This window comes from Mesoplodon bidens, assembly GCF_964165515.1.
Source record: "Mesoplodon bidens genome assembly, chromosome: 17".
NCBI lineage: Eukaryota > Metazoa > Chordata > Mammalia > Artiodactyla > Ziphiidae > Mesoplodon > Mesoplodon bidens.
In genome coordinates, this window is record NC_138174.1 from 10,204,582 (window position 1) to 10,224,114 (window position 19,533).

The window sequence follows — 19,533 nt, forward strand, 5'->3', positions numbered from 1 at the left end:
CAGGGACACCAGCCATGCCAATTCACACCCAACACACTCAGAAGTCTATCTAGGATACTTAGGTTATGGGCAGAAGTGCCTCACATGACCTAAAAAAAACCCTACATTGTAGCACACCATGGCTGTACTTTGCCTTTATTTTCATGAGACATTATTTCAGAGACCCTCCTCTTTCATTGCAATGTAATCAATAGATTTAACATAAGAAAAAAAATACACATTTAGAAAGAAAATAATTTTCATATTAAAAACAAAAATAGAACATTAGAAGGAAATTAACTCTAGTAATAGAGGTCATTCAGTTAGCACATACTCTTGATGGTGACAATTGGCTGAAGCAGCCCTTGACATAGAGTGGACCATAAGGTTTGAATTCTTAGATTTCCTTTTTGAAGCAACGAATGGTGTCATCCACACAGGGGCAAAGGGACACTAGCCAAAGAACTGTCTGCCTTCCCACTCAGTTTGAGAATCCTTGGCATTTTAAGGAGATGCCAGTTTTCCTTTTACGAGAAAAATACTTCTCTGCTATGCATCAATCTCTCTGATAAATCATGGCTATTATTTCTATTATAATTATCTTTATAAAAATTCAGTCTTGGGACTTCCCTGGCGGTCCAGTGGTTAAGACTCTGTGCTTCCACTGCAGGGGGCATGGGTTCGATCCCTGGTCAGGGGAACTTAGATCCTGCATGCCGTGAAGTGCAGCCATCTTTAATATCCTGGGATGTTTTAACTGTGTGTAAATTTAATATGGAAAGCACAAACCCATTATTACCTGTTTTCTTGGAGCATAAGAGAATAAATGGATAAGAAAACAAAGAATGGATAGGAAAAAAATGGTAGGATTGTTGTCCTTTGACAGCATGGGCACAGGCAGGGTCCTGCCCAGCACAGAGGCCCAGTACGGAACTGTGTGTGTGTTGGGAATTACCATCCTCAAGGGAGAAACCCTCAACCAATAGAGTATGGGAGCTGGAGGATGAATGCTTCTTCCCATCTTTCCTCAATAGATGATTCAAAGAAATACTCTATTCATTCCTTAGAAAGTCCCCAGAGGGATCAAGCTCCAGTTGCCCATGGAAGTGACCTTGATAACACACCTTGCTTTGGCTTTACTTCCTCCCCTGTTTCGCTTTCCTCAGTCTCTCACTGCTGATCCATTCGATCATCTCCCCAATAACTTACCCACTTTGTTTTTGGGGAGAGAGTGTATCACCCTGGGCTAAGATGCAGGGACCCAGTTTCCTTCTAGCAAGGGCCTCAACTGTCCCCTAGAGCTTCAAAGCCCTCCTGGATTTTTTGCATCTAACTGGCCAATGAACAGAGAAAGTGTGGGCATATGAAAAAAGAAGAAAACTCACAAGGATAGGGGCTAAGCCAAAGTTATATATATATTTTATACCCTTAACTAGTCTCTCAGCCTCTTGAGACCCTGAAATGTCTTCCTCGTTACTTCTCTTTAAAGAACCAAAATTAGATCCAGCCTGGAGAAGAACCTTACTCCTGATTCTGGCAAGAACCAATTACAGGTTTGCCCCAGAGAGGTGCACTGGGATGAACTGTCAAGAGTTAGGAGCAGAAGAGCCCGGGTAACACAATCCTTCATCTTAAGGGTCTTTGGAAGGTTTGGTTGGTTCTTTTTAGTCCTTGGTTATAGGTACAAGATGGTAGACATCACTGTGACTATGTCTTTTCTCAATAAAATGTAACCATTAATTGTTGCATGCCTTCTGTGTGACAGGTGTTTACATTACCTCCCTTAATCTCCAAATGAGCCATAAAACAAGTTTCATTAACCCCACTTTGAGCTGAGGAACCTGAGTCATTAAGTGATTGGAGCTGTAGTTTGCTGGCTGCTGCTGTATACTCATACCTTCTTCTCTGAATACTTCTTTCCTGTTCTGGCTCTCTTCTGAGCAGCCATCTCTCTCATCCCATATATTCAGGGGTCTGGAGTGAGATTGCCAGATAAAATACAGAACACCAATTAGGTTTTAATTTTAGATAAACAGTGAATTTTTTTTGTATAAGTATGCCCATGCAATCAATATTACTGCAAATATTGCATGGTCATAGTTATACTAAAAAGTTATCTGAAATTCAAATTTAACTGGGCCTCCTATATTTTTATTTGTGAAATCTGGCAAGTCAAGGTGAGCTAAGTGTCTTTCTTATGCATTGTTGTCCCCTCCACACCATTTCTGCTTCCTTAGAACTCACAACTTTGAAACACAGGTCTTCAGACTCCACTTTCTACATGAACCCCTCCTTGTTGAAGTTGTCTGCCATGCTTGTTGTCACTCACGTCAATTAACTGATTGTTTTAGTACCTGATTCACTTTCTTTCTCACGGTAATAATTTCATTATTTTTTATGATTCCAATATCCACATAAATGACACTTCAATACCCTTGCTTTTGATTTCTTTTACCTTCTAATTTCAAACATCCGAATTCAACAGGGTAGGAGCATAGGGATTGTGGAGAGTTTTGCAGTATTAAATAGGATGGTCAGGGAGGCCTCACTGAGATGACTCCGAGCAAACACGCTGAAGAGGGACCCAGCTCCGTTGACACTTGGACAGAATTGGTTCAGGAAGAGGAAATCATAAGCGCAAAGGCCTTGAGGTAGAAGCCTCCCAGGGTGTTTCAAAAGTTTTTTGAGAACAGAGATTGTGTCTTATACTTGGTGGTGTTATTACTTGTGCCCAATAATTTCTTGCCCACAGGAATAATTCAGTAAATATGATGATTCAAAGAATACAATAAATTCTTGTGTCATAAGTGAATGAGAGGGGGCACCTTGATAGAAGGTTATTAAACATATTTGGAAATCAATTCCTGTCCTGTGGCAGTATTTAGGATTTTGAACAATATGTAAAATAAAAGCATAAGTTAAATAAGTAATTAAAATTACATACACCTAGAGAAGTGCATTTAAGAGGTGCAGTTTGAGTGGCCACATTTCTGTAGCTTTTCACGACCTTTAGATTCCTTTGTTTTAAATTCAGTAAGAATCTTGAGGAATGGAGGTAAGGAAAGGTAGTGAAGATTAGATATTAGTTTTAGCGGTTTATTCAAACCGCTAAGTGCCTGCAAAGTGAGAAAAGCCGGATATATTCTGGTGCCAAGAACAGAGCTCCACACAGTAAATATTTTGTAAGTTTCTGTAGAAGGAATGAGTGAATGAATGAACGACTGAAACGAATTTAGGAGGGTGGTCTCTCTTAAGTTCCCGGATTTGACTCCTAGAGTATCAGAGTCAAATTTCCAATTTTGCTTAATAATTCCTGTACTATGATAGAGGGTGAGGACAAAGAAAATGATTAAATAAAACAATGAGCCTTATCGAGTAGGTGGTATCCGACTTTGCGCCCAATTCTGTCCGTACTAGGCTTCCGTAGTCTTTCCGCCCCTAACTCGTTTACGCCGCCGCGCAGGTAGTGATGTCGCGAGATTTGGAGTTCGCGGGAAAAGTTGTTTGTGCGTCCGGAGCGGAGAGCGAGCTCGCGGCAAGTTCGAGTGTCGGAACCCGGGAACTCGGGCTGGCATGAGCCTCTGGGTGGACAAGTACCGGCCCTGCGCCTTGGGACAGCTGGACTATCACAAGGAGCAGGCGGCCCAGCTGCGCAACCTGGTGAGTCGGCGGGACGGGGCGGGGAGAGCCGGAGGAGGGGAGGCCTTCGCCCTCTCGCTTCAGAAGGTGATGAATGCTGTGGAAAAAAGTAAAACTGGGACGAGCACACGGTGTGGGGGCGGGACCTGTGCTTGTAAACCAAGAAAGTTTCCCTGAGGACTTTGTCATTTGAGCCGAAGCTTGAAGGAAGTGGGAGAGCCCACGGTAGGGAGCTCTGGGGGGAGGAGTGGAGCGGGTAGAGGGAGCAGCAGGTGCAGAATCCCTGAGGCCGGAGTGTGCACAGCCCGTCACTCGGGAGACCAGTGCGGCTGGCTAACCGTGGGCCCGCGGAAAGAGGAGTAGGAAATGGGGGAGTTTGGGGGTGGGAGGAAGTGCAGATACAGTAAATTTTAATAGAGTGAGTTCGGAAGCCTTTGGAACGTTTTGAACAGAGAAGTGACATCATCTGACTTTTTAATAGGCTTACTTAAAATGTCTTGGTGTCATTGCCCGCATTTACAAAAAGCAAGATATTGGGTTTATTAATTCCTAAGGTCATTTTTAATTCTAAGCTATGTGGTATTAGGTTGTCCTTGAGTATAATTCCTTAATGGAAGATTTTTCTTTTCCTGTCGCGATGCCTATTTTTATGTTGTAGTTGATAAAAGTATCTAATGGCAGTGCTTTGTGAAAAGCAAACTGAAGTTTGTAGAGAGTGGCGGTGGAAGAAGGGTCTTGAGTAGAAAAGCCACTTATCTACTCTTTTTAAGGGCCTAAAGTATACCACTTCCTGATGGAAGTGTTTTTGCTCAGCCCTCTGGTCTTCCAGTACCCATCTTTTTCAGAATTCCAGGTACTATTTGTGAAGGTTTTTAATGAGAAATTGTAATAAAATAACTCCATCCTTATATATGAAAGGCATTAGAAAAGTTGGTGGTGTTGTGAGAGTGAAGTGTTTTTTTAAACTCTCTTTTAAAATTATTGGTACTCCAATACTAATACTATACTAATTTTAAGTAAATCTACTAATTTACTATTTTATTTATTTTTAGTATTTAAAATACTGTTTAAGTAAATCTAAATAAATATATCCCATGGTTAAGAAAATCAGAGTCAAAGCTGTTCTAAGAAAATGCAATTTATAAATGAATACAGCTTCATTTATAGACAAATTGCATTTTCTTACAATAGCTTCGACTTTGATTTTCTTAACCATGGGGTATATTTTATATTCTATTGCCAATTTTCTATTATATATAATTTGGAATAAATATTTGCACAAAAATTTAGTGGATTAGTCTTGTGTTAATAGATGCGGCTTTTCAAAAGTATTCACCTGTTTACCTTTGAATCTACAACCTAATAAAAGTGTGAAACATTTGCAGCATAACTTATTTTTGGTGAGATAGAAGTTTAAAAAAATGAAGGCTGTATTTGTGGAGTACCTACTATTTTCCATGCGTTGTCTTAGGTAAATAGTTCCTTTCCTTGACACTTTTTTCTTTCAGTGCCAGAGATAGATGAGTTTACAGAGTATTAAAATTCACTGTAACAAGCACTTCTGTTAAGATACTTATTTTCATTTTTTCTAAAACGGTTATTTATAAAACTTTTGCTCCACAAGATTTTATGCACCTGAAGCTAAGGTCTGTGTTCTTGTCATCTTTATAGCCTTCATAACACTGATCCCCAGACCTGACTGAGCATCACAATCACCTGGGAACGTTTTTAAAAAACAATCTTGTTTTGAAATGCAGCACTGTCAGCGTCCTACTCCATTCCCTTGCTCTTAATGTATAAAATTACACAGACAGACTTCCAACTCCCTGCATCTGCATTTCCTGAAGGCTTTCTCTTGCTGAGACCTCTAAGCAGACTTGAAATGTCAGGGAATTAATGCCCTCTCTTCCTCTCCATTCACTTTCCCAAGCCAGCAAAGGATTGATGAGAGGTAGTGTATCATACTCCAGCTTCTCCACCCTTGGGTGGTTTAATAGTGTGGTGTATTTTTCAGTGGCTTCAAGATATCCACAGCAGGATCACGCCCCAGATGCCCAGAGTGGTATTTAAGTTAACAACACTGTTGTTGGCTGCCTTCCTTCCTTGCTTTCCTGCTCCCCTACAAAGTTTTCCTTTACCTTCCAAATAAAACCAAATGCACTCGTTTCTTATCACAGGGACTATTTGTAGAAGCCCAAACTACGACAGGCATCAGTCTCAGTTACTGAATCATAATCTTGTGGATGGGGTCCAGTAATTAGTCTTTTTATTAAAAGTTCTCTGGAAGATTCTGACAGTCAGCCAGGTTTGGGATTTCTTGCTTTCTAGCATATAGTGTTGTATCTTACATGCACTGTGCTAGATATATAAGTTATATAACATTAATCCCAGGGGGATAATCAACATTTCATAGTTAAAGATCTGTCTCTCTATATATACATTCACACACACACACACACACACACACACACATTTTTGAAGGTTCATAGGTAGAGACACAAAATATTTGATACTTGAAAAGTAGTTTACTTCCACACGTTGGGCAGTAGTTTGGGGAAAATGCCTTGTTCTTTTTTTTCCAGGTGCAGTGTGGTGACTTTCCTCATCTGTTAGTCTATGGACCATCAGGTGCTGGAAAAAAGACAAGAATTATGTGTATTCTACGTGAACTTTATGGTGTGGGAGTGGAAAAATTGAGAATTGAACATCAGACCATCACAGTAAGCATTTCACTTTGAGGCCCTCCAAATATTTACAGCAGGGATTTTTCAGTCCTCATCATATAGGACTCTTTGCTGCCCAATGTGTGATTTAAGTAAGAATTTCACAGGTAATCCTGGTGTACAGGATTGAGAGTTGATGATTTATAGACTTAACTATTATAACCAGACAAAAGTTACATTACGTTAGAGAAGAAATATGAGCAACAGGAGACTTTGGGTAAGATGTAGGTGGTGGGATTCATTTCAGATTCGAATTAGTGTCAGCTGGAATTAGAACTCAAGTTTCTAAAGTTCATTGTTCTGAGAGCAGTAGTGGGTATGGAAAGGGAATGATTTGGAGAAAAATTTTAAACGTGGAATCCGGTGACTCAGTAAAGATTGGGCAGCTGACTGACTGGGAGAGGAGGCATGAGGCTCTGGGATGTTCAGAGTTCCCATGATCTTGCCCTGGCTGTGTTTTGTAGCCTCATGCTATGCAACGCATTTTCATACTCTTTCCTTACTGACAGTGTTTAAGATCTAGCCGAAATGTATCCTCTTGGAAGTGCCCCCCCAACCCCGTTATAATTAATGTTTCCTCCTACAACCCATAGTTTATACTTTTTAGAGCATTACTTTGTTTTGCCTTGATCGTAGTTATTTATACATCTTGACTCTGACAAGATTGTATTTGTTTTGAAGTTACATAGGGTAAATTTTATATTTTTGTAAGTTATACTTGACATGTGGTATTATATTAGTTTCAGGTATACTGCATAGTGATTTGATATTTTTATGCATTATGAAATAATCACCACAATAAGTCCAGTTGCCATCATTTTCATATTCTTCGTAGCCTCTGGTATAGTGTCTTGCACATATTAGGCACTGAAAAAATGTAAACTGAGTGACTGGACAGTAAGTTGTGCTATTAATAGAATCTTTAGGAGGATAAATGGACTGTAGGCTAATGTGGATTAGCTTGTGTTTAGACACATTGAATTTGAGATGTTGGTAGTACATCCTTGTGGAAATTCTTTAAAATATGCAGGGACAAATTTAATAAGAAAGGTAGTAAGAAAACCTTATACATAATCTTATAAAAGGACAAAAAACAAGAGCTGATCAAATGGAAAGATGCATCATGTTCTCAGTAGTATTTAAAAGTATCTGTTCTCCCCATGTTCAGTATAAATTTTAGTGAAATTCCAATTAAAATGCAATTTATTTTTTTAACTATATGAAGTGATCTTAAAGTACATTGCTGAGACTAGCTAAAATAATTATGAAAAAGAAGATTTGTGAAGTGGGACATGTGTTTATTAAACCATACTGTAAGGCTACTATAATCAAAACAATATTGCTATGGCATGGGGATAGAGAATTACATCAGTGGAACTGAATAGAGAGCCCAGAAATATGACAGCCCAAGATCTATTTCACATCAGTAGGAAAAGGATTGGTCAGCAAAATGTGCTAGCATAACTAGTTACCAACCCAGAAGAAAATAAAGTTGAATCCCTATGACACATAATTTATAAATCCAGATCAATTAAAGACTGAAATGGTAAAATGAAACTAAATTTCTTAGAATAGAATTTCTTAGACTGTATGAACAGAGTGTGAGTTAGGAACACCTTTTAATAAAAAACATGGGAGCTGTAGAAGAAAATATATACTTGGGTATATATGAATTTTAAAAGTTTGTATGACAAGATAATATACATAAAATCAATAGAAAAATGAAGGATTATAAAAAATATTTGAAAGGAATGTATTAGATAAAAGATTTTACACAGTGACAATGGAAAAACAACCTGGTAGAAAACTGAATAAAAAATGGTCACAGGAGAGAAAGATAAACAGTCAATAAACCTATGTGAAGATGTTTAACCTTTGTGGTAGTTGAGGAAAAGCAGTGAGAGTCTATTACACAGTCATCAAATAGGCAAAAATTGAAGGCATGATGAAACCTACTGCAGATGAGGAATAACGAGAAGGAGTATTTGTTGCCAGTGGAAAAGTGAATTGTTAGATTTTTTTGGAAAGTGGCTGGTTATACATAAACACATACATACGTATAAAAGTTTAGAAAACACATCATCTTCAATCCAGCAGATCTTTTATTGCGAATCTGTTACATAGACGTGAAAGCAGTGCATGAGACATATGCACAAGTATGTTAATTATGGAACTGTTTGAGATTGTAAAAAGCAAGAAACAAGATGCCCATCTGTATGACTGGCTTTGGGACATCCATGTTATGGTTGATATGCAACTATAACAGCTTATACCACTTGTCTAAGAAGGTTGTCTAGATGTGTTGTTAAGGAAAAGCAAAACACAGAGAAATATATATGATTGCCTGTTTTTAAAACAACTTTTGCAAGTATGCTGACATACTCTATGTAGTAATGTATTAGTATGTGTTTATTTTTGTGTGTTATCGTGGAAAAGGCTGTGAAAGGACATAGGCAGATTGTTTACAACGATGATCTGATAACTGGGAATGGTTTGGAGGTTTCTGGAGGTAAAGGAGAAAAGTGATCACACTAAAAACAGAATGTGTGATATGACCCAGTGTACATAAAAACATGTATGTTTACATGCACCTTAAGAAAGGAATGGGGTTAATGAAGTTGAAGCATTAGTGGTGGTCATCTAAAGTTTTCTTTCTTTAGTAAATTGTTTACATAATTAAAAAGAATGAAATACAGAAAAGAGAAATAGTCATGAATGAACATAAAAAAAACCTATTTTCTTTGTCCACAGACTCCATCTAAAAAGAAAATTGAAATTAGCACTATTGCAAGCAATTACCACCTTGAAGTTAATCCCAGGTAAGTTGCTACTACCTAGAAATAAGCAATTTTAGAATAGCGATGTTCAGACTTTTTTTAAAGAGTAGAAATTTTTTTGAAATAAAATTATGTATGGAAACAATATATAAAATAGATAAAAGTGAAGCTGCCCTGTGTGAGATGGGGAGCCTAGAACCTTCCTACTTTCCCTTCTCTTTGATACCCCCCAAGTCAAATAATTTTAATTAAGTTTTCTTGCTCTACAGAGCTCTGTGCTCTACACAAAGTATTTTGCATAGTCAGTAAGTTTTTGTTGAATTATATTGACTCATTCAGAACTGGTGAGCAAAGTGTGTCTAAAAAGTTTGTAAATGCCTGAAAAAATATTTCAGAAAGTGAATTTGGGTTCCATTTTCTTTGTTTCAGTTCTTTGATTAGAGGGTATTATAGTCCATCAGCCACTGTCTGTATTCTCTATCATGAGATAATGACTAGGATCTTGTTGGGAGGCACATTGAAAACTCATGCCACAGCAGTTACGTTCTGCTTAAGTAAACGATGTAGAAATGATTGTATTGGGCGTAAAGTTGACTAAGCCTTCAGGGTTCTATGGGGTCTCATATGTTCTTGAAGGAGAACAGAATCAAGGACATCTTCAGGCAAAGGCAACTTTATGGGCATTGGCACAGCAATGAGATCGAGCATCCCTTTCTAGACTGGAGTAAGAGGAAGAGAGTTTTAAGTTAATGTGCATTCAGTAGCAGGCACTGTGTGGGAAGCTTTACGTGGATTATTTAATCCTCAGAACAGCCCTAACAGACTGATATTATTATTTTTCCTAGGTATGTCAAAGAAAAAATTAAGGTTGGTGGGGAAAGGGTCTGATCATAAAAGTAGAGAGTGGTAATTCCATAGACAAAAGCAAAATATTTCAGATTCTGGACAAGGAAATGATTATAAAAGAAACACTGTACATATTTTGATCTAATAATATTGAATTGAGACAGACAATGGCTGTTTGGGAAAATAAACTAAAGCTGACTTCTTTGCCCTCTTTTTCTCTTTGAGAGTTCCTCTGTAGCAAGAATAGTCAGTTGGAGGGTAAGCTGTTTGTTTTTCAGGTGTTTTAAATTGACATTCAGCCTGAATTAACCAGGTGACTTACATTGGTTTGTGAGGTGCAGGACTTAAGTGCTAAAGCAATGATATTGGTATAAATGACAGGTAATGCCTGTAAGTCAGCAGCTTACAGAGTACTGATTTGTGTGCTAAATTTAATTTGCTTATCCCATCCCCTTGCTAAGACCCTGAATCAACTCTGCTGGTGCTGAGAGGGACTTGTCTAGGCTTGTTCTCTCTCAGACCTTTACTATTTTGGGGGTGGGGAAGAGGAACAGAGATTAAATTTCTGTTCCAAGGAGTTATTTTTATATTTTAAATTAACTCTGACTAGGTATGAATTATAGTGGGTACAGAAGTGTCAAAGTTTTTGATAAGCTGTTAATAGCTATTGCTCTTTTTTTTTTTTTTTTTTGCGGTACACGGACCTCTCACTGTTGTGGCCTCTCCGGTTGCGGAGCACAGGCTCCGGACGCGCAGGCTCAGCGGCCATGGCTCACTTTTTTTTTTTTTTTTTTTTGAGTCTTTTCCCTTATTTTCTTGATGAGTCTGGCTAATGGTTTATCAATTTTTTTATCTTCTCAGTAAACAATATAAGAACATGCTTGGTGTTTTCAGTGATAATAACCAAATTGTAGTTGAGTATTGGAATATTTTTAGTATTTAATGACCCTAAAACACTTCACTTTTAAAGTTTTGTGAATGTAATAGGCGTTATTCAGTTTGATTAAAATTTTGATCACTTAAGATCTTCAACATTTTTCTTACAATAACAGATTAAGAATAAGGGCATAATACTTTCTAAATATTTACACACATATTTACCACTATTTTTGTTTTGTATAGTGATGCTGGAAATAGTGACCGGGTAGTAATTCAGGAGATGTTGAAAACAGTGGCACAATCACAGCAACTTGAAACAAACTCTCAAAAAGATTTTAAAGGTATGTGATAAAAAGATTTCTTTTTATGAGGCAGACACTTAAATTACAAGCAGTGGGTATAAGAGAAAAATGTAGTGGGGAATGTAAATTCCATCCATTTAGCAAATATTTATTAACCTCTTGTTCTGTGCCAAGCACTATGCTAACTTTTTTTTTTTCTTTAAATATGTAAAAGTGAACAAGAGAGACATGATCTCTGCTCCTGGGAGTTTATAGTCTAACGGAATGGAATTCTGGCAGAAAGAGAACTATTTGTGCCACCCATTTGTTACTTTAGAACTAGATAAGTAATGAAAAAATACTTAATTTAAAATAAGAAATTGCATGATTTAAAAATAATGGTTCTTAGAACCAAAGTGACATGTTCATTATCAAATATTTAGCTAAACAAAAGAAAATTCATACCAGCTCTAATCCCTGTAACAGTTACTGTTAACATTTGCAGTATTATTTATGTGCATATATATGCATATATTTTTACAGGAGATTTTTTGATAAATATGCCAAATTTAATGCTTTTGATATATTTTGCCAAATTCTTTATCTGAAAGAGGGTATAGCTCTGTGCTACACCGGCAGTGTTTAGGAATGCCCATTTCTCTCTAACATTTATCAACACTGGATAATTATTTTTAATCCTTGTCAGTTTTAGTGGAGAAAATAAATTGTTTGTACTTTGGGGTTTTTTTTAGTGAATGTGATGATTTTATCTTTTGTTCATTGGTTATTTTACTGTTTTGTAAATCACCTGTGCATATTCCAGTGTATTTCTTATCTTTCCTCCTCAGTCTGTACTTCAAAATAAATAAAAAAAATTTTTTTCAAATGCTCTCCTGTATCCATTAATGTAGTTTTATGATTTTTCCTCTAGTGTTTAGTATTAAACTGGATCTTTTAATGAAACTGCTTTGCATTTCTGGAGTAAATGTCACTTGGTTGGGATGTGTTAATTTTTTAAATATGCTGCTGTTTTCTCACCTAGCAATGATTTATTTTTTTATCATTTTATTTGGTGCTATCCTTGTCGGATACTGGGATCAATCTCCTTGTCTTTATTTTTCCTGTTCTGTTCAATTTCGGTTCTATTTCCAGAACGTCTCCAAATTGTGAAGTGTCGTCTTGGAAGTAATATTCATTTTATTATTTTCAGTCCAATGTTCTCTCAAACTTTATTGCATCAAGGTTCCTTAGCTCTTAGCCATGAATTGAGCCCTATGAGTGCTGTTCTTAAATTGGCCCATGATATTTCCAGTGTGCTTTTGTGGGTGATTTGGGGTTCTCCTGTCCTAAAGGCTGTCAAAAACCTGGTGGATCCCTGCCACTTCCTCCCACACATAGTTTCTTGTTCTCACTTGCTCATATTTAGGATTCTTAGGGACAACTTGTCACCTAGTTTTGATATAAATGTTGTCTTGGGTCTTGGAATCTTTACTTGTTCTGTCTGTTTTTATGGGAGAGATTCAAATGCTACAAATGCTACCACTGTCATCTTCTAGAAATAATACAATGAAAAATACAACAGTTGGATTCAGTCCCTACATACTATTCCTGAAGCACTTTAAGGCCAATCCTTGATTATGACCAGATGGAATCTTATTATACAAGTAACCAGACATCTTTATGCCTTATTTGCTATATCTCTTGTGCCAGTGTTTTCCAAAATGTATTCCTTAATGCTAAGATGTTCTACAGAAATGTGCTCCTGAGATAAATTATTTTGGGTAAATGCAGCACAGTGTATCCTTGTCATGGTGATTTCTACTGTGTATAAATATTATAAAGGCTGCAGTAAATTCTACAACAAAATAACCTCTTTAACTTTGTTTAGCCTAGTGTTTCTTAGGCTTGTTTGATCTTAGAATGTTTTAAAATAAAAATAAAAGAAATTATTCTCTCCATACCTATAAGTTTTGCATGTCTTCTCCAAAGGGGAAAGTAGTATATTAGGCTTATTGTTTAGGATTTCACTCTAAATAATGAGGAGGAAGAGGAAGAGAAATACTTAAGTTAAAGTTTGTTTTGTTTTTCCTTGACTCAGTCGTGTTATTGACAGAAGTTGACAAACTCACTAAAGATGCTCAGCATGCCTTGCGCAGAACCATGGAAAAGTATATGTCCACCTGCAGGTTGATCTTGTGTTGCAATTCTACATCAAAAGTGATACCACCTATTCGTAGTAGGTGCCTTGCAGTTCGTGTGCCTGCTCCCAGCATTGAAGATGTAAGTCAAGTTAAACTTTTCAGAAAAAAATTTCACTTCAGATTCCATGTGTACTGTGTGTACATCCCTGTCATGTTTGTTTTTGTGAAAACTTAGTGAGCTATATCAGTAATTTAGGAATAGCTATGGCCTGGATGCTAACTATTAGTATACGTATAAACCTGTATGTGTATATGTACATATATATATATATATATATGTATGTATGTATGTATGTATATATATATATAGTAAATACCAGATACCAATATATAGAAAATGTTCTTTCCATTAAATCATCTTTTACTTTAAACAAGTAATTATTGTGGATTTTACGAAAGTAGGTAAGGGCTAGTTAATTTAATGGCTTCTACCTTAACCTAATTTAACTGGCTTATGGAGGAGGTGTGAGTATTCAGGAAATAGATTTTGCAAGAAGATGATTTGGGAATACCTAGTCCCCTGTTAGGGGACCAAAGTTAGTCTGAAACATAATACATTTTTTTGTTTTCTTTATCATTCTTAACAGCCGACAGTATAAATACCAGTTTCTCAGAGGCAGTTTTCTGCTGTTTAATAGATTTGGGACAATTTTATGCAAAGTGGGGATAATATGTGACATTGTATTAGTTTCAAAGTAGTTAAAGTAACTTTATTATAAGTTTCACTTGTAAAAATTTTGGGGGTGATAGAGTTAAAAGTGTCTATAAAGCAGCAGCACTGCCAGGTTACACCACTCCCATGGGCACCATTCAGGTCTTAGTGCCTAAGTCGTGTGCACTTCAGCTTGTACGGCTCTACTTGGCAGACTTGTGAGCAGTATCTTTGCCTCCAACATGAGACCCTTTGTCTCCAACTCCCTGTTGCCTTGAGGAGGCTGTCAGGCTTGGAGCTGGGACCAGAGCTCCCTCCAGTTGCCCATCTAGCTGCTGCCTCTTCCTGACAACTAGGCTAGACCCCTAGCTTCCTGCTGAAGGAGCAGTGGGTTAGGGTAGGGTAGTGACCAAAAAAAAGGTTGGGGAGGGTCTATAAAGATATTAACAGAAATTGTCTCAGTATGCTGTTTGACATACTGCCCATTTTTGTTAATTTGTTTGTAGATTTGCCATGTGTTATCTACTGTGTGCAAGAAGGAAGGTCTAAATCTTCCTTCACAACTGGCTCATAGACTTGCAGAGAAGTCCTGCAGAAATCTCAGAAAAGCCCTGCTTATGTGTGAAGCCTGCAGAGTGCAACAGTGAGTGAAAAGGGGAAGTTACCGTGGGAAACATTTTGGGACATAAGCCCACTTTCATTTAATTTATTGTGTTCTCATTTTGTCATGTAGATATCCTTTTACTGCAGATCAAGAAATCCCTGAAACAGATTGGGAGGTGTATCTGAGGGAGACTGCCAATGCTATTGTCAGTCAGCAGACTCCACAGAGGTAACTGCTGTAAAAGATCACCATGAAAGTTTGGTCATTGAGATAGTACAGATATTCTAAGTTTAAGGTTAGCTGTTTTATGCTAATACCATGCCATTTAGAATTATAATTAAATCTATAATACTACATTTATAAAGAAAAGGTAGGATTTAATTTTAGAAATTTAATGGTTCAGAATAGTTAGCGTATGATATCATGGCAATTGGCATGTAAATGTGGAACTTCTACATAAATTAAAACAAATTTTGGAAGTTTTAGGTTTTTTCCCAGAATCTTGGATGATTTAATATTAATACATAGCATGATGTATCTAGCTTTCTAATATTGAAAATCACAATATATAACTTTGTATTGATGTGTCATAGAAAGAGCCTAGACTGTGGGTCAGACTTCTAGTTCTTCTGCTGATTTTTAGCTAAGTGTCCTTGAGCAGGTACCTTCGTCTTAGAGCTTCAGCTTTTTCATTTGTATAATGAAGATGCTATTATTTTTACTCTGCCAAGAATACTTGTACCTTTGTTATAAGAGCAGAAGAGATTGTGTGATAATGGGTTGAGAACTAGAAGACCCGGTGCTCATGTGTGATGATAGGCTTTGTTAAGAATAATGTTGTGTATATGCCATCAGTATTTAGGAAGTGTTCTGTGCATATTTGCTGTACAGTTGTTTCTGTTTACTTCCTAGGTCTCTTATTCAGTAGTAGACCATACTGAAAGTACTTCAGCCACTGCTTGTTTGATTTATCATGACAGCTTTGATTGAGAAGGGCAGTCTGCTCTTCTCCAAATCAAGAGTAACAGTCTTAAGGCCCACTCACTACCTTCAGAATGTCTAGTGAAGGTCCCTTAGGCTCACTGAGACACAGTTCGTTACTTTTTTTTGCCTGTCAGAACTGAGAAACCATCTTTGGACTTTAGAGAGGGTTGATTCTTTTAGGAAACAGACTAGGCTGAATGTAACCACTGAAATGTAAGCTTCCCTGGTTTACGTGAAAATAATCATGAGAGGATTATACCATGTTTCTCTTCTTGTATGGTATATCTGATGAATTCTTATTTTTATAAGAAATTCTTCAAAGGAAATGATAATATGTACTCTTGGGCTACCATATAGATTAGAGGAGGTGAATAGTTATAGATAATGGGTACGTGGTATTTGCGTAGAATTCCTATTAATTCATTTATTTTAGTTGAAGAAATTAATAGTTTTCGAAAAGTGCAAACGTTTTAGGTAGGTTCTTCAGAAAAGAAACCTTGACTTTAGGAAAAAATGTGCATTCCGTTCTGTAAAATATTGTCAAGCAGTGAAGAAGTTTCAGGCTTTAAAGAAATAAAATTCAAACAAAGCATGTCTTGGGAGCCTTTTACTTCCATAAAATATTTCCACACTAATGGTGACTTTCTTGTTTTTGTTCTGATTTTAATGAAGAAAAATTGGTGGTAGTAGTTGAACTTTCCTGCTCTTAAGAGATTTAGGTACAGATGTTGCAGTATTTGACTATTTGACTATTATTAGATATATTTTTAAGACTTTAGTTGATTATTACTTTACTTAATTATTCTAGCTGCTGCGGCCCTTTCCTCCAATTTCCAAACAGGTTTTGACAGCTCATAAATGAACTTGTTCGAGTGCTGCTGTTGCCTATTTAGACTAACAGTTTTGGGAGTTGATGCCATTATGCTGTATAAAAAGAAATTTCTCTTAATTTCAGAAAACCTTGGAGCTGTGCAGAAATACTGGGATGGCTGGTGTCATTCTGAACATTGGTCCACACAGTACCAAATGACTCCTTCTGATTTTTGACCCCTTAGTCTTGATTCTTATTTGACATATCTGAGAAAATTCATAATTTTCTAATTTGAATAGCAGCTAATATTTAGTGAGCAATTATTACATCATTTTAGAAAAATGAACTGAAATTAGGATAAGCTTCCATAGGTGTATCTTAAGTATGATAAGCCATTTAAGAAAATGTCTGTATTGGGATGTTTAATTCGTAAAGTAAGACAGTACAGAGGAAAAATTACTTCCTATTTTTATCACAAAATATTGTTTTGTTTTGTATAGGCTCCTTGAAGTTCGTGGGAGACTCTATGAGCTTCTAACTCATTGTATTCCTCCTGAAATAATAATGAAGGTATCCTGATTTCAAATCTTGAACTGTTTATAAGCATAAAACTTGGACTTTGTGTGATCTCAGGGCTTTTGCTGCACTAAGATACATTGTCACTTCTTTCTGTCCAGCTCATTAGTTCAACAGATATTTATTGAGCTTCTGGTGCGTCAGGACCCTTTAGGGGTGTGTTGAAGGGGGCGGGTGGGCCTGCCTTCAGAGAAGTTACATTTTTGTGGGGTGAAATGGGAAATGAAGCAAGAGGATTTCAGAATGTTCCAAGTGCCACAAAGGAAGTAACCAAGTGAAATGGTAACAATGGAGGGCAGGGTTATGGAAGGTCAGTGATGGCTTCTGTGAGAAAGGTATGTTTAAACTGAGACTTGAAGGATTAAAAGAAGGGAACCATATAAGTAGCTGGGGAACAAGTATTGCAGACAACAAGGCCCAGTGCACTTGAGGAATGAGGTTAAAGAAGGAGGCAGAGGGATATTGTAAGACATAGTTTTAGGGCTGGTCTAAACCTAATCAACTCCCCAGCTGGATAGATAAGCTGACTGTTAGATTTTAGGGAACACACTGTTTTTTTGTTTGTTTGTATTTATTAAAATTACATGGTAATCCTTACATGAAAAAATTCAAATGATACCAAATACCATTTGGTACAAAGAAAAAAGTGAAGCTCCACACTCTGTTTCCATAAGACCTCTTTTCTAGTCATGTAGAAATAAGCCCATATATGCGTGTGTTTCACAAAACTTCAGTTGTCCTGCACTGTTTTGGTTTTTTTTCCCCTTCTTTTTTTAAAATTCAGCAATGTAGTATGGTTGCTGTTTCATGACAGTACAGATTTACCTTATTCTTTTTAGTGGATGGGTGGGATTTCATTGTATACCACAGTTTTTTGGATATGACCCCTGTTGGTGGAACTTTAGGTTGTCTACAGATTATTATAATTAATAATGCTGCGGTAAGCATCTTTATACTTATATCTTTGCACCCTGTACATTTAAATATTTAGAGTTGGACTATGAAAGATAACTATCACATTTTTACATTATAGAATGGTGTGTACTTTTGGATGAAGTCTGCTGGTCCATCAGGAATAAAAAAAGAACATATTTAGCTTAAGTTTTACTTCCTTTTTGAATGAGAGAAAGCATTTTCAGCTAATATTTTTTTAAATGATTACTTTTTTAATTACTAGTTATCTTTCTTTAGGGCCTTCTCTCAGAACTTTTACATAATTGTGATGGACAACTGAAAGGGGAAGTGGCCCAGATGGCAGCTTACTATGAACATCGTCTACAGCTGGGTAGCAAAGCCATTTATCACTTGGAAGCATTTGTGGCCAAATTTATGTCCCTTTATAAGAAGTTCATGGAGGACGGATTGGAAGGCATGATATTCTGACGTCTGTCAGTGATTCTTCCTAATATTTCTCAGTATCAGCATGTACATTAAATTTATATTGGAAGAGCTACAGGTAAAATAAACTAACTTTACTTAATTATGTCTTATTTGTGGTTTTTGTAATAATTCCTCTGAATTATTCATCATTATTCTCTAGGTTAAATAATTGCTCCTGTACTATTGAAGTGTATTGAAAGGATACAACTGGAAACTTTAGAGTCTAGGAACATGATTTTAATTTACTTTAAAAATTTGTTTTCCAAGTATGCAGTATTGATCCTCTAATTTCTATATACTCTCTCACCTGCTGGAGGAAATTTCCACATAAGAAAGCAGGGATTGTTTTCTGTCCTTCAGATGACCATTTTTGGCCACAGGTACATAAATTTTTGCTTGGCAAGTCATTACGTTTAATCATTTTTTCCCTCAACCAAGAATTATATTTTTGCAGGAAATAGAGGAATTAATTTTGAAACGTAGTAGCATGGGTGTGGAGAAAATTGCACATACCATTTCTATTGAAACTGTAGAATTCCAGCTTTTATTTTCAGTGATTCAGATAAGCATGTTTTCATTAAGTACTTGAAGACTCCTGAAGAATATGCATCGTGTAGTTCTGAAGCAAAGGTATATTACTGTTGAAATTACTCTTTGAACAAGTGTACTGTTGTATTATTGGTCCTGTCCTTTGGAGCATTTTTTAATTGAGAAATTTGGTTCATGGAACAAAGGGTTTGCTTCACAGAAGATTATGACAGGCTCTGTATAAGAATATTAGGAAGACCTGCTCTTATAGCAGGTGACAAACAATCAGGAAGTGTTTGATTGACAAAGACACAACTACACACACACTGAAAAACCTAAACCTGGGAAACTGTTCAGGTTAAGATAAATGATTGTTGACTTTTTTATGGTGTGGCGGGGGGGGTGGTACTAGTCGGGTCCCAACTGGAAGTCTCAGTCCTGGGGGCTACATGTTAGGAGCGATACTGACATTCTAACAGAGAACTAGGTAAGTGAGGTTTGGAAGAGTTAAGACTGCTTTAATTGGGAAAAAAGGGAAGTTAAAAAATACGTTAACTCTTCCAGTGTTTAAAATGATGCACTTGGAAGTATGAGTGGTCTTATAATTTATGTTTCTCTAAAGCAGTGCTTCTCAGAGTGGAATCCCTGGCATCACCCGCATCACCTGGGAACT

At 36.8% G+C, this 19,533-nt stretch overlaps 1 protein-coding gene across 1 annotated transcript in view; it reads left to right on the forward strand.

The window, feature by feature from the left end:
• Positions 1–18,435, forward strand: part of RFC3 (replication factor C subunit 3) — a 244,065-nt gene extending 225,630 nt beyond the window's left edge. The window contains exons 3-11 of the mRNA XM_081214558.1: positions 3,443–3,639; positions 6,201–6,338; positions 9,093–9,160; positions 11,087–11,184; positions 13,223–13,404; positions 14,484–14,620; positions 14,711–14,809; positions 16,877–16,946; positions 18,144–18,435. Coding sequence (XP_081070684.1) covers positions 3,553–3,639; positions 6,201–6,338; positions 9,093–9,160; positions 11,087–11,184; positions 13,223–13,404; positions 14,484–14,620; positions 14,711–14,809; positions 16,877–16,946; positions 18,144–18,335 — 1,071 coding nt within the window. The 5' untranslated portion in view covers positions 3,443–3,552 and the 3' untranslated portion in view covers positions 18,336–18,435. The remainder of the gene's footprint in view (positions 1–3,442; positions 3,640–6,200; positions 6,339–9,092; positions 9,161–11,086; positions 11,185–13,222; positions 13,405–14,483; positions 14,621–14,710; positions 14,810–16,876; positions 16,947–18,143) is intronic.
• The last annotated feature ends 1,098 nt before the right edge of the window (positions 18,436–19,533 follow it).